The sequence below is a fragment of the Antechinus flavipes genome, chromosome 5 (assembly GCF_016432865.1).
Source record: "Antechinus flavipes isolate AdamAnt ecotype Samford, QLD, Australia chromosome 5, AdamAnt_v2, whole genome shotgun sequence".
NCBI lineage: Eukaryota > Metazoa > Chordata > Mammalia > Dasyuromorphia > Dasyuridae > Antechinus > Antechinus flavipes.
This window is the reverse complement of record NC_067402.1, coordinates 45,597,822-45,612,676: the sequence shown is the minus strand read 5'-3', so window position 1 is coordinate 45,612,676 and position 14,855 is coordinate 45,597,822. Positions and strand designations below refer to the sequence as shown.

Here is a 14,855-nt window from a genome sequence, read left to right as displayed (position 1 = left end):
AATGAGGCCTTTATGTTTGATTATTTTTAAGGCATGTCTGACTGTATTTGAGCTTTTCCAGATTATTTTACAGATGAGGAGACTCAGGCAAACAGGGTTAAGTGACTTGCCCGGGTCTTCTAGCCAGTAAGTATGTACAACCCCATTTGAACTCATGTCTTCCTAACTTCAGGCCTGCCACCTGGTTGTCCCTTATCTTTATTTCATTGTTTTGAGTTGGTTCAATTTGTTGCCTGCCAAGATCTTTTTGAATCTTCACTATGACTTCTAGTGTGGTAGCCTCTGCACCTTTCTATCATTTGAAAGTTTAATATTTATATTAAGTATATGTTTATGGATAAGAAGCCTTGGGCCAAACATAAAACCCCCAGGTACCTTACTGGAGACTTCCTTCCAAGATGACATCAAACCAGTTCGGAATACTCAACTAATTCCTATATATGTATTATCATCTAGTCCATATCTTTCCATTTTGTCCATAAGAAAGTCATGAAAATCTTTATCAAATGTTTTGCTAACAAGTAGGTAAACTTCTGATCTATCAATCTCACATCCCTGTCAAAAAGAAATCAGGTTAGTCTGTGATGACCTGTTCTTGATGAAATCACAAACAGAAAGACTTTTCATGGAGAATCATAGGACAACTTATTGGTTTTGGCACAGTAGGCATTTGGAAAAAAAGGTCACTTATGTTCTAGTTAACAATTCATGAACTGACCTTGGATTGGACTATGGGGTTTATTGATCAATAAATTAATGTTTAATAAGTATCTATTATGTAGCAGACCCTATGCTAAGTACTAGGGATACAAAAGGAGGTAAAAGGCATTCCCTATCCTAAGTGAGTTTACAATCTTGATCTAGACCAAGGATTTTTAATCTTTTTATGTCACAAACTCCCTTTGGCCATTTGGACTCCTCTTCCAAAACAGTATTTTAAAATGCAAAAGATAAAATACATGTGGTTACAAAGGAAATCAGTTACATTGTAGTTATCAAAATTAAAACAAAACAAACAACAACAACAACAACAAAAAAAAACAAGTACAAGAACCCCAAGTTTAAAAACCTCTGATCTTTCAGTCTTTTCTCTTATCTTTGATATACTTCACCTGCCTATCTCCCATTTCCCAATCCCATGAAATTCAGAAGTAACTGGTGAGTCCAGTAATCATAAAGTGAGATGAAGATGGCTGAATGGTACCTAGAAAAAAGGGAAATTAAGGGCAAGAAGACAAGAAGTCATCTAAAACAACATTCCTATCTTCTTTGTGGCTACTTAAGACACATTCAAGATAGTCATCTTGAACATCCAGCATGGTTCTTGTGATTTAGCTGTTGTTCATACACCCACACAAAGTTTGTTTGGAAGCATAAACTTGTGTCTAATGAAAACCCCTGGGATCTTATAACTTACATGAACTGAGGAGAATGAATGAACCAGGAGATAATTGTACATGGTAACATCAATATTATGTCAATCAATTCTGATGAATATGACTCTTTCCAACAATGAGATGACTGATGCCAGTTCCAATGATCTTGTGATGAAGAAAGTCATCTACACCCAGAGAGAGAACTGTGGGAATTGAATGTGGATTACAACATAACTTTTCACTCTTTTTGATGTTGTTCACTTGTTTTCTTATTCATTTTCTTTCCTTTTTGATCTGATTTTTCTTGTACAAAAGAGAATTGTATAAATGTTTACACAAATTGGATTTAACATATATTTTAACATGTATAACATATATTGGATTGCTTGCCATCTAGGGAAGAAGGGGTGGGGAGAAAGAAAATCTGAAACACAAGGCAAGGGTCAGTGTTGAAAAATTATCCATGCATATGTTTTGAAAATAAAAAGCTTAAAAAAAAAAAAAAGCCCTGTTACAGTGTGTCTGATTATGGCTAATCAGACCAATACAAGATCAGAGTATTTGGACACAGGTGGAACACAAATAGTCCTTATGAACATTTGGGATTGTTTCTTGAACTTTACATTTTTTAGTGTATTGACGACAGAGTAGGATCCCTGCTAGCTTCAGTAACCAGGCCAGGGATGGGTAAGCAATTTTTAGAGCACCTTTTCTAGCTCCTTCGTCACATATGGAAGTGAGCAGTGTGATTCTTAACAAGCTGCTTCCTGTGAGAAAATGCTATGTATGGCCTGGGCCACCTATGCACAGGGTTGTGAGTTCAATTCCCAGTGTATTCACACCTACTGCTTCCCCCTCACCAAAAGTCTTTGAGACAAATAGAAATGACAAAACGGCATACATGGGTGACCTTGACCAACTCTCCCTCACTTAAATACAATTCCTTTGCATATTACAGCATCACCTCCCTGATGTCATGATTGTTTTTGAGAACAAAGGACAAAAAACAATAACAACTGTATTTGTCATTATTGAACATTTCTTCCTGGAAGCAGAAAACAGAAGCAGAGATAACTGTTTTTGTGATACCATCAGCTCCTGGTTCTTCTTATCATCCAGTCATAAATGTGGCATCCCTAAGACTCTTCTCCAATTTGTCTCCATTCACTCTCTTGGGGAACTCATTAATGTTTAACAATCATCTCTCTGCCAATAACAGGCCTATATATTTAGTACAAGTCTCTCTCCTGTTCTTCATTTTCACATCATCAGTTGCTTATTGGGCGTTTCAAACTGGACACCCCAGAGACACATTAGACTCAACATGTTCAGAACAGATTTTCTTTCTCCAAATACACTTCTCTTGCAAGCTTCCTTATTTCTGTAGAAGTCACACCATTCTTCCAGTTATCCTGGTTCGTAACCTCAGTATGATTCTGAACTTAAATCGCCTCTGCCGCATACATCTCATTTTCTCTATGCATACAGCTATCCCCTTAATTTAGGTCTTTATCACGTGGGTTATCCCAACAGACCACTCAATTAGTAAATTCCAGTGACTTGTAGGATCAAATGTGAACTCCTCTAAGGAGTTTTTTAAAGGCCTTTCATACACACTACAGCTCCAGTCTCATTGGTCCTAACCCCTCTCTTTGCACTCCTGCTAAACAGACAGAAGTCTGTCCCTCCCACATCTCTCACGCTTTGGCCATTTTCCATTGCTATCCCTCCTCACTCAACTTCAAAAAAAATTCTCCAAGACGCCCGCTTGAAGCACCCCTTTCTCCACGAAGCCTTTCCTGAGCCTCCCTACGAGCTTCTCGAGCCCTCCCTCCCAACTACCTTGTATTTAAATACTTAGTATCTTCCGTGTGTGTATAAGGGAAGGTTTCGTTTATTACATTCCTATTGCCAGAACCTAGCCGGGTGGCCTATGTAGATCAGATACTTAGTAAATATACGCTCCTGGATTGACCGAGTTTTGTAAAGGTCACCGGATTAGGAAACGATAACAATAACTAGCTCACAGCTGCAAGAACCTTTTGAGGAACCTGAGCGGGTCCCGGGGCAGTAACCTGAGGCCCGCAACGTGGCGCGGCATCGTGCAAGGGGCCCCCTACGGAAAGGGCTCCCTCCGTGAAGGAGGAGGAGCCCAGGAGGAAGCCTCGTCCCGCGGCAGGCCCGGCTGGGACCTACCAGCTCCTCGCTCCCCGTAGCATTTGGTCTCCGAGAGCAAAGAGGTCGGGCCTGGCAAGAAGAGGCGCAGCGGCCGAGTGAGTCTTCCGGCCGGCAGGGGGCCCCCGCCCGCCGCCGCCGCCTCCCCGGAACGCCGGCCCGCCCGGGAACCTCGGCTCCTTCCCGCTTCCTCCCGGCCGGCCGCGCGGGGCGGCGGTGGAGGGGACAGCGGTGGCGGCGGCGGCGGGCGCGTCGGCCCCACGGTCGCGATTCCCGTGTCGCTGAGGCCCCGGGGGCCGCCCGCGCCGCCGGCCGCCATGCCGCTGGGCCTGAAGCCCACGTGCAGCGTGTGCCGGACCACGTCGTCGTCCATGTGGAAGAAGGGCGCGCAGGGGGAGATCCTCTGCAACCACTGCACGGGCCGCGGCGGGGCCTCCGGGAACGCGGGCGCGGGCGCGGCGGGCGGGGCCGCGGGCACGGCGGGCGGCGGGGGCGCGCCCGGCGCGGGGGCGGGCACGGCGGGCGGCGGGGGCGCGCCCGGCGGCGGGCACGGCGGGCCGGGCTCGGGCTTCGCCGGCTCCTCGGCGGCGGCCTTACAGCAGAGTAACGGCGGCGGCGGCGGGGGCAGCGGGGGCGGCAAGCAGGTGAGAGGCGGGGCGGGGCCTGGGGCGGGACGTGGGCCTGGGGGCGGGGCCTGGGGCGGAGCGACCGGTCCGAGGCGCGTCCTGGCGCCGGGCCCCCGCCCGCTAACGGCGGCCGCTCGCGCCGGCTCCTTGATGTGTCCGCGGCAGAGCAAACAGGAGATCCACCGGCGCTCGGCGCGCCTCCGAAACACCAAGTACAAGTCGGCCCCGGCGGCCGAGAAGAAAGTGTCCACTAAGGGCAAGGGCCGCCGGCACATCTTCAAACTGAAGAACGTGAGTGAGGCCGCCATGCTGGGGAGGAGGGGAGGGGGCGGGCTGTGGGGGGAAGGGCGAAGGGCTTGCACGTGTGTGTATTGTGGATCTGTCTGCGAGCGGGTCTGAGTGTCCGGGCATGGGTCTGAGTATGCATGTGTGTAGTTCTGATTCAGGCGGGAAGATCGATAGGTATGTAATGAATATGGTAACGAGCATACTACTACATAAATTAGAATACTAATCATTCTATTCATTACGTCACATTGATCAGTATGAACATCATTCTCTTCACAATGTCTTGTGTTTTTGTGATATACGTGTATGTGTAATCATGTCCATGTATCTGTTAAATATGTATACCTTTTGTGTGTCTGTAACATAATGCACGTGTGTATACAGGTATATATAAGCATATCCATGTTTCTACTATATATGTATATCTTCTGTATCCATAGCATGCATATTGTGTGTGTGATATCTACATGCATATATAAGCACAACCATGTATCCATTATATGTTCTTGTCTGTTGTCTCTAACATGTACATTACATGCGTATATGCTGGTATATACAAGCGTGTCCCTGTATTTATTATATGTGTGTGTCTATAACGTGTATATTGCATGTGTGGTGTACACATGTATTTGTTGTGTGGGCATGTGTCCACAGTTCTCATGTGTGTATACAGACACGGTATGCATGTGTGTATAGGTATACATGTATACACAAATACATGTATTTGTATGTGTTTGTATACATGTATGTATGTGTATGTGTGTAATATATATGTCTTGGTATATGTATAAGTACCTGTAGATAACACATAGTCACATAAATATTTTATATATGTGTGTGTGTGTATACTATACACACCATATAGTAATAAAAATAATATTTTACATATTATGCCAAGCACTATGCTAAGTGCTTCATAAATATCTCATCTCATCCTCACAACCATCATGGGAGGGAGTTGCTATTATTATTCCCATTTTACAGAAGAGCAAACAGAGGCTGAAAGAGTTTAAATGATCATTCTGTCTGGTGCTGCTACTTCTACTACTATCACAGACAAAATGAAGCAAAGCCTTCATAGTAGCCCCACTAACACAGCCTGATTTCTTGACTGAGTGCTTTCTATAGACGTTATATGAGACATATACTCCCTTTCCTCTCTGTGCCCCCAACAGAGTGAAAGTCGAGGCCTGTTCCAAATTTTTGAAGTCTAAATCAATGAAATCTTCTATAGTATGTTAGTAGTTAGAAACAAAAGTAATTCCAAACTCTTCTTCCATTTTAGTGGAAGTCATAGACTGGATGGTGGCTTGTTAATCAAGTTATGAAAAATCTGTCTTGTTTCTCTGAGTTAAAGTTGATTAAACTTCATCTTTGTCTTGACAGTTGACTAGAATTTGCTTTGTTGTGTCAAGGAGTTGCAAAATGTAGATCATATGGAAAAGTATTTTACTTGGTTTTTGTCCTTTTATGTCATCTTTTACTTGGAGTACTAATGAATAATGTCTTTTTCCTTAAAAAATATAATAAAACAATTTACTTATTAACAACTTGTCTCAGCAACAAAAAGAATAATACCCAGGTAAAGCCCCAAAGACCAGCTGAGAGGCATCCCAGTACATTGTGCCTAGTGGGCCTAGATTCAGTAAGACTTGAGTTCAAATGTGGATTAGATATTTAGTAGTTGTGTGGTCAAGTCTCTTAATCTCTACCTGCTCCAGTTTCCTCATCTGTAAAATGGAGATAATACCTCACTCTTAAAGAAGTCCATGAACTTTTGATAACTATTTCAATGTAATTAGTCTCCTTTGTAATTCTTTGTATTTTATGCATTTAAAAACATTCTTCTCAGAAGGGGTTCATTCTTTATCAGACACTGTTAAAGCAAAAACAACCAAAAACCCTTAATCTAAAATGTTGTATTTTAAATATGCATATGGGTTCTCTTACGATTTCTTGCCTTCCATTTCCTTCTCCTATCAGTATTCAGAATTGTTATAGCAGAAAGGGCATGGCCATCACAATTCTCTTCTTGGATCTTTGATGGGTGCTTGAGGATTAGGAGATTGATGTAAGATTTTGGAGTCAGGAAATTGTGAGTTCAGATGCCATCTCTGACCCATCTTGGCTGTATGCCTTGGGCAGGATACTTTCCATAGGCCAGACTAGTTTTAGGACACAGAATAGTTAAAGATCTGCATTTGTTGGGGAGAGAAGTTCCTTTTCTACCATACAGCTCTACTAAAACTCCAACTTTGCAAACTCTTGTGCTAGGTTTCTGTGAGTAAAAAATGTACACAGTCCCTCTCTAAGAAACAGTGATTATTTTGCTTTTTTTTTTTTTAGCCCATCAAAGCTCCTGAAGCAGTTTCTACCATCATTACTGCGGAATCAATATTTCACAAGGTAAACATGAATTCTTTCTATATGAAGGCTTCAATCTTAAATGTGCTATTATTAAGACTGATATATTATCAAGATCTGCATAGTAAGCTGTTTGAAACTGGAATAATCTTTTTTTTTCTTTTATGTTATCTTCATGACATAATATTCCCTTCACTAAAAAGGTGATTGAGTTTAAGGGCCTTTACCCAATTCCAATGTCAAGGGGGAGCCGCAGAGATGTTTTCTGAGAAGATTTAAATATGGGAAAATAACTGCTAACTCTTGGAGACATTTTAAAAAATGAAAGTGTGGAACATGTATAATATGAAAGGATAAGAAGATGTAGGCAAGAGAAAGTGCAAATGAAAGTCCAGAGGCGCAAAGGACATTCCTGCAGATGTTAGGATGCTGCATCGTCTGCAAAAACAGAGACAGTGAACAGACCCAAAGGGAGGTTTCAGGGCCTTGCGCCTAGCTTTTCCCTCATAAGATGTATGAGTAAGAAATTGTTCTCATTCTCATTATAATCTGCTTTATTTCTAAAGATAAAAAAGCATTGCCCAGTCAATAGCAGGGCCAGGACCTGAGCTCAGTGCATTTGAACCTCCTCAGACCATGTTCTTGTTTGCCTTGCTTAGTGTCAAAGTAAAAGAAAGCTGCTATACGATGGACTGGGGTGCTCCCATCTTCAACTTGAGTTCCACTTCAGTGGTACATCTCATTTATATACATTTCTACACTTCTATCTTTCTGAAGAGTTGTTCCAATACAAATGGATTTTATGTCCTGATGTGAAAATATATATTACTTAACTGATTGTAAAATAGTAAATTTTCCTTTCTGGAGCACTAAAAACTCAGTGCACTGACTCTCTGCTACTGCCAAGAACTAATTTAATTTTGTGTTTTGAGCAGCCACTAAAATATGACTTTATAATGTTGCTCTAGTTTTAAACTGGTTAGTTGATTGATAGAATAACACAAATTGAAGGTAAACAGATCCCAATAAAACTTCTGGCCAAAGTGTTTTCTGTTTGAGTTTTAAGACATTTTCACTAGATTTGTGAGAAGAACATGTTTTCTCAGGAGGTGATGACCATTTCAGAATAATTCAAAAAGAAATTATGTGAGCCTGGGATGATAATAGCAATCACCAGCACTTATATAGAGGCTGCTATGTTTAAGGCCCTTTATGAATATTATCTCATTTAATCCTCACAATAATCCTGCGAAATAGGTACTTTTATTATCTCCAGTTTTGAAATGAGAAAATTGAGGCAGACAGGCTAAGTGACTTGCTCAGGATCACACCACAGCTAATTAGTGTCTGAGGCTGGATTTGAACTGCAGCTCTATATACTGCACTACTACTTGACCCTAGAACAGTGGCTTTCTGCTTCAGCTGCCCAAAACAGGGATTAGGATGTTGCACTGTGCAGTTATGACGCTAAGTAAAATGCATGAAAGCACTTTGAAAATGAAAAGACAGTCTGCAGTGCAAGACAGTGTCGTCTTGGCTATTGGAGTGCTCGTTTGGGGACAACACATGGGACCTTCGCAGCCTTGTAGGTCTGTGTAATCTCTGAGCTAAAAGAAGCCTCAAAACTGGTCTGAGTACATCTCATATATGACTAGGGCTTGTGTCAGCAGCTGCCCCGGGCCCCCTTTCCAGAGCCATCACCCAGGAATATCGGTCCTTAAGTCAGCACAGGGGCCTTTGCTCACCTCTCCCAACAAGCCCTTCACACATTTGCAGATAGCCACAGATCTTCCCTGATTGAGCAGCTTCATGGGATTCTCCATTTTATCTTTCCAGGGAGTGTATTACCAGATTGGAGATGTTGTTTCTGTAGTTGATGAACAAGATGGAAAAACATACTATGCTCAAATCAGGGGCTTTATCCAGGACCAGTACTGTGAGAAGAGCGCAGCACTCACGTGGCTCCTCCCCACGACGGCCAGCCCCAAAGACCAGTTTGACCCGGCCTCTTACATCATAGGTGAGTCAGCCAGATGGCAGTTGGTCACCAAACTTCCTCCCCACTTGGTTCAGGTAGGTGGTGGTGAGCAGGCATTGCTCCTGACAGCTGTGTCCCTGCTGTGCATAGATGACAAAAGTGTGATCCATTGATGAGTTAAGGATTGCATGGTTAAGTTGCACAGTAGCTACAGTATTTAAAATGCATATATCCACGAACTTCCTTCCCCTAACATAAGCTGCACCTTTATGTTTTCTGAAGTACTTTATAATAGAGAAAAATTTTAGGACAATCTATGGAAGAGCCCCAAGGATGCCACTTTTTAAATGCCCAGATTCATTCAACTAACTGCTTCTTGTGTGAGAGGGATTTAGTCCTTTTTCATTGTATGTAGAACTAGGGAATTTGCTCTTCTATAGCACAGACCGGCTCCCTCATATGCCTTTTTGAAGGGATATTTGGCTTTTTTCCTTAGCAACAGCAGTAAAACTAGGAGCTGGGAACTTTGTTTAGAGCAGGGATCCTCAAATTTTTTAAATAGGGGGCCAGTTCACTGTCCCTCAGACTGTTAGAGGGCTGGACAATAGTAAAAACAAAAACTCTGTTTTGTGGGCCTTTAAATAAAGAAACTTCATAGCCCTGGGTGAGGGGGATAAATGTCCTCAGCTGCTGCATCTGGCCCGCGGGCCGTAGTTTGAGGACCCCTGGTTTAGAGTGACCTCATAATCATCTTTTTGTAATTGTAATTTTCCTTGGTGCTTATAGGACCAGAAGAAGATCTTCCAAGGAAGATGGAATATTTGGAATTTGTTTGTCATGCACCTTCAGAATATTTTAAATCTCGATCCTCACCATTCCCCACTGTCCCCACTAGACCAGAGAAAGGGTACATATGGACTCATGTTGGGCCTACTCCCGCAATAACCATTAAGGAAACAGTTGCCAACAACTTGTAGTGTAGGATGGCTTTTTAAGACTGAATTTTCCTACGTCCTCTGGGCACAGCATTACAAGATGTCAGTATACTTACTGAAATTGTTGGCTAGCTGCAGAAATAACTTTTAAAAAACCTTTCATTATTACCAGATAGGCAAATAGTTTTTAAAATTTTTTCATTATTACCAAATAGGCAAATAGTATATTATTGGATATAGTTAGCTTTTTCTTCACTCGTTTTTAATTAGTCTTTTTAAAGAATTATCTTAAAGAGGTGTAGAATAGAGTAGGATAAGATAATTGTCTTTGCTGAGCTAGGATCTTCTGCAGTGGAAGAGGCTCCTGATGGAGGTAACCTCTGCTTTTCCTAGGATATATTCCTGCCATCATTGTAATGCTAGCTTCCCATCCAAAAGTATTACTTACTTGATGCTCAGATCTTGGATCCCAGGCATAGTCTTAGTTTGATCAATATGTTGTAAAAACAAATACAAAACTATAAACATTGTTATATTTAAAATAGTAACATTGTGCCATGCTCTATGAAATGAATACAGAGATAATCTACACAGATTAAATAGGAAATCCCCTAATACATACAGTAATACATACATTGAGTATGTGTTATGAATTGTAAATATGATCTAAAACCAATATGGTAGGTAGAATCACAGTAGAAGGGCTTTGAACGAGTAGTCTGGGCAGGCCAGATATTTTTATAAAAGCTTTCCAACACAGTTTGAGCTTCCAGGCAACCCTGGATATTCCTGCCACAGGAATGGTAAGGTTGGCTAGTTGTTATTGATAGTTTCTCCCACTGAGATACATTTTCAAAAAGTGATCACATTCCCTACCTCCTCAGTTGTTGAAAACTGCTACTCATTACCAGATCCCACTAACTAACTGCTATCAGCATACCATATGACCAAATCATTATCCCTTAAAGAAAGAATCTTAGAAACATTTCTCATGGATGTGTTAGTGGGAGCAGAGCTAAGAGAGCTCAGCTCCAGGACATAAAGCTGGCAGAGGGGGGGCCTGCATGTGCCTGCCTTCAGCAAGGGCCTTTCCCTTAGCTCTGCCCACTTGTTGAGCAGAAGATGCTGGGAGTGACATTTCATCCCTCTGGTTTTAAAATATACAAATTTTAATCTCTCTTTCTTCCCTTTTCTGTACACACTTTGGCTTGTATCTGGTAGAATGATTGGACTTGACTCTTTAAATTCATTGTATTTTACACTCTTATTTATGTCTTCCACATGAATAGTCATGAGTCATTGTAAATATCATGTAAATAACTGAGATATACTAATGCTTACCACCTTTAGATTAAAATATATTTTTCAAAACTACTTTGTATTTATTTCATTTACATTTTAATACAGAGATTGATAAATGAGCAAAATAGCAGTTCCTCATTCCTCTCCTTTTAAGTCTTTCCTGACTTGAATCCTCACACAGTCAGTACAACACACTTCTGAACCTTCACTTCCAAACTCTGCCAAATGCCCTCCAACCATGGTTTTCATACTCTTCACATCTACCAGATGTACCCGAGCCATCCTCTGGGTACTCCAGCTCCACAGCTCAGCCTTTACCTTATTTCACTGGGAACCAAGCCCCCATTCCACTTCCTGGCCATTTCAGTCAGTCAGACAACAAAAGTATTAAGTCTCTGCTATGTGTCAGGGACCAGATGGAGGTACAGAGAATAGAACAATCCTAATATAAAGGAGATATTGGGAAGAAAAAAAGTGCCTATACAAATAAATACTGCTTAATACCAAATACATACTATAGGTAACTAGATAAAGTAGTTATTAAGTACTTACTAAGTGCCAGGCACTGAACTGAATGTTGAGAATAGAAATACAAGTAGCAAAAAAGTTAATAGAAATAATCCACACCTTTAGCAAAGTTACAGGATACAAAATAAACCCACATAAGCCTTCAGTATTCTTATAGATCACTAACAAAATTCAACAGAGTTACAAAGAGAAATGCCATTTAAAGTAACTGCTGATAGTATAAAATATTTGGGAATCTATCTGCCAAGGGACAGTCAGGAACTATATGAGCAAAACTACAAAACACCTTCCACACAAATTAAGTCAGATCTAGCCAGTTGAAAAATATTAAATGCTCTTGGATAGGCTGAGCAAATATAATAAAGATGACAATACACCCTAACCTAACCTAGTTATTTAGCGCTATACCAATCAGACTCCCAAAAAACTTTTTAATGACCTAGAAAAAATAACAAAGTTCATCTGGAAGAACAAAAGGTCAAGACTTTCAAGGGAACTAATGAAAAAAAAATCAAATGAAGGTGGCCTAACTGTACCAGATCCAAAACTATATTATAAAACAGTGGTCTTCAAAACCATTTGATATTGGCTAAGAAATAGAGCAGTTGATCAGTGGAATCGATTAGGTTCAAAGGACAAAATAGTTAATAACCTTAATAATCTAGTGTTTGAAAAACCCAAAGACCCCAGCTTTTGGGATAAGAATTCACTGTTTGACAAAAACTGTTGGGAAAATTGGAAATTAGTATGGCAGAAACTAGGCATTGATTCACACTTGACACCATATACCAAGATAAGGTCAAAATGGGTTCGTGATCTAGGCATAAAGAATGAGATTATAAATAAATTAGAAGAACATAAGATAGTTTACCTCTCAGACCTGTGGAGGAGGAAGGAATTTGTGACCAAAGAAGAACTAGAGATCATTATTGATCACAAAATAGAAAATTTTGATTATATCAAATTGAAAAGCTTTTGTAAGAAATCAAGCCATTCTCCAATTGATAAGTGGTCAAAGGATATGAACAGACAATTCTCAGATGAAGAAATTAAAATTATTTTTAGCCATATGAAAAGATGCTCCAAGTCATTATTAATCAGAAAAATGCAAATTAAGACAACTTTTGAGATTACATACCTGTCAAATTGGCTAGAATGACAGGGAAAGATAATGCTGAACGTTGGAAGGGATGTGGGAAAACTGGGACAATGATATGTTGTTGGTGGACTTGTGAACACATCCAGCCATTCTGGAGAACAATTTGGAACTATTCTGAAAAAGTTATCAAACTGTACATACCCTTTGATCCAGCAGTGTTTCTACTGGGCTTATACCCCAAAGAGATACTAAAGAAGGGAAAGGGACCTGTATGTGCCAAAATGTTTGTGGCAGCCCTCTTTGTATAGTGGCCAGAGACTGGAAAGTGAGTGGATGCCCATCAGTTGGAGAATGGCTGAATAAATTGTGGTATATGAATGTTATGGAATATTATTGTTCTGTAAGAAATGACCAACAGGATGATTTCAGAAAGGCCTGGAGAGACTTACATGAACTGATGATGAGTGAAATGAGCAGGACCAGGAGATCATTATATACTTCAAATCAGTTTCATTTGTTCAATAATGAATAGAACCAGCTACACCCAGCATAAGAACTCTGGGAAATGACTGTGAACCACTACATAGCATTTTTGTCCACTTGCATTTTTTATTTCCTTCACAGGTTAATTGTACGTTATTTCAAAGTCCAATTCTTCTTGTGCAGCAAAATAACTATGGACATGTATACATATATTGTATTTAACATATACTTTAACATATTCAACATGTATTGGTCTATCTGTTATCTGGGGATGGGGATGGGGGGAAGGAAGGGAAACATTGGAACAAAAGGTTTGGCAATTGTCAATGCTGAAAAAAATTACCCATGCATATATCTTGTAAATAAAAAGACATATCAATAAAAAAATTAATTAAAAAAAATGAGTAGTCCCTTCTCAAGGAGTTGTCCTGATAGTGATGGGAAACAGCCCATCCTAAAAAAAAAAAGCTAAAATGCTGGGAGGGGCAGGGACAGAAAGGCATTATGCCCTGGGCTCTTAAGGACTGATCTGGGCTTGAAGAAAGCATGGTAGTAGTAAACAAGGTAACCAGAAAGTGCAGGGGGAGAAAATGAGGGTCTTGGAAGGCAGAATTTGGGGGTTGATCTTTCAATATTAAGGAGAGGGAGCATCCCAGACATGAGAGGTCACCACTGCACAATGTTGTGGTAAGAAGCAGAGATGCCAGTGTGGCTGGACTGCAACCGAGAGAGGGAGAATGATGTCTAGTGAGTTTGGAAAGAGCCTGGGGCCAACTGGCACAGACCCTAACAAGTCAACTCAGAGGAACTTGTATTTTAGAGGGTGCAGAAAGCTCTGGGGGCCAGAACCATACTGGAGTGTGTGTATTGTCTAATATTTTAAGAGACTTGGGGCAGGGACACCAATTAGGAAGCTGTTGGGATGATCTAGGTGATAAAGGTAGAGGAGGGTTGGGTTCAGAGAATAGTGTGGAGATGAAAGCAAGATCTGGCACCTCACATAGGATGAGAGAGAGGGAAGAATCCAGAATAATGCTGAAGTTACAGACCATGGGGATCTTTGCAAGAGGGGCAGGTATGGGGAAAGGTGACTTCAGTTTGGATGCATTGAGTTCCCAGCAGCTCCATAATTATACAGCTCTTTGGAGACTTGCCAAGCACTGTATGTGTTATTTTACAGAAAACAACCCCAGGAGATAGATGCTATCACCCCTGTATCTCAGTCATCTGCTTAGAGGTAATAACTGAATTCCAGATTGCTGATGAGCCCTAAGAGCAGGACACAGAACAGAATGTTGAGAACACCCATACCTGCTGTCATCTGGATGATAAAGCTGCAAAGGAAGCTTCTAAGAAGGCGCCAGACACAGGTAGAGAATGGGTCACAAAACCCAGAGAGGAGGGCATCCAGGAGGAGGGGGCAGACACAGTGTCAGTTTGGCAGAGAAGTAGAAAAGGATGAGGACCAAGAGGAGACCACCAGATTGGGCAGTTAAGAGATGGCTGGTCACTAATGGAGTGGCTGGAAGCCAGTCTGCAGAGGAAGAGCAGGCTAAGAGTGTAGTCTGTTCTCAAGGAGTCTGGCTGAGAAAGGGCAATAACTAGGGGGATGGTGAGGTCTAGTGAAGACTTTTAAGCATGAGAAATGAGTGTGTTTGAAGGCACAGACAAGCTGCTGCTGATCAGAATAAGTAGGGATGG

At 41.3% G+C, this 14,855-nt stretch overlaps 1 protein-coding gene across 1 annotated transcript; it reads left to right on the top strand.

The window, feature by feature from the left end:
• The first annotated feature begins 3,815 nt into the window (after positions 1 to 3,815).
• GATAD1 (GATA zinc finger domain containing 1) lies at positions 3,816 to 13,555 on the top strand. The gene is made up of 5 exons (XM_051963111.1): positions 3,816 to 4,195; positions 4,343 to 4,468; positions 6,812 to 6,871; positions 8,666 to 8,849; positions 9,594 to 13,555. The coding sequence occupies exons 1-5, from the start codon at positions 3,869 to 3,871 to the stop codon at positions 9,782 to 9,784; spliced, it is 888 nt and encodes a 295-aa protein (XP_051819071.1). The 5' UTR covers positions 3,816 to 3,868; the 3' UTR covers positions 9,785 to 13,555.
• The last annotated feature ends 1,300 nt before the right edge of the window (positions 13,556 to 14,855 follow it).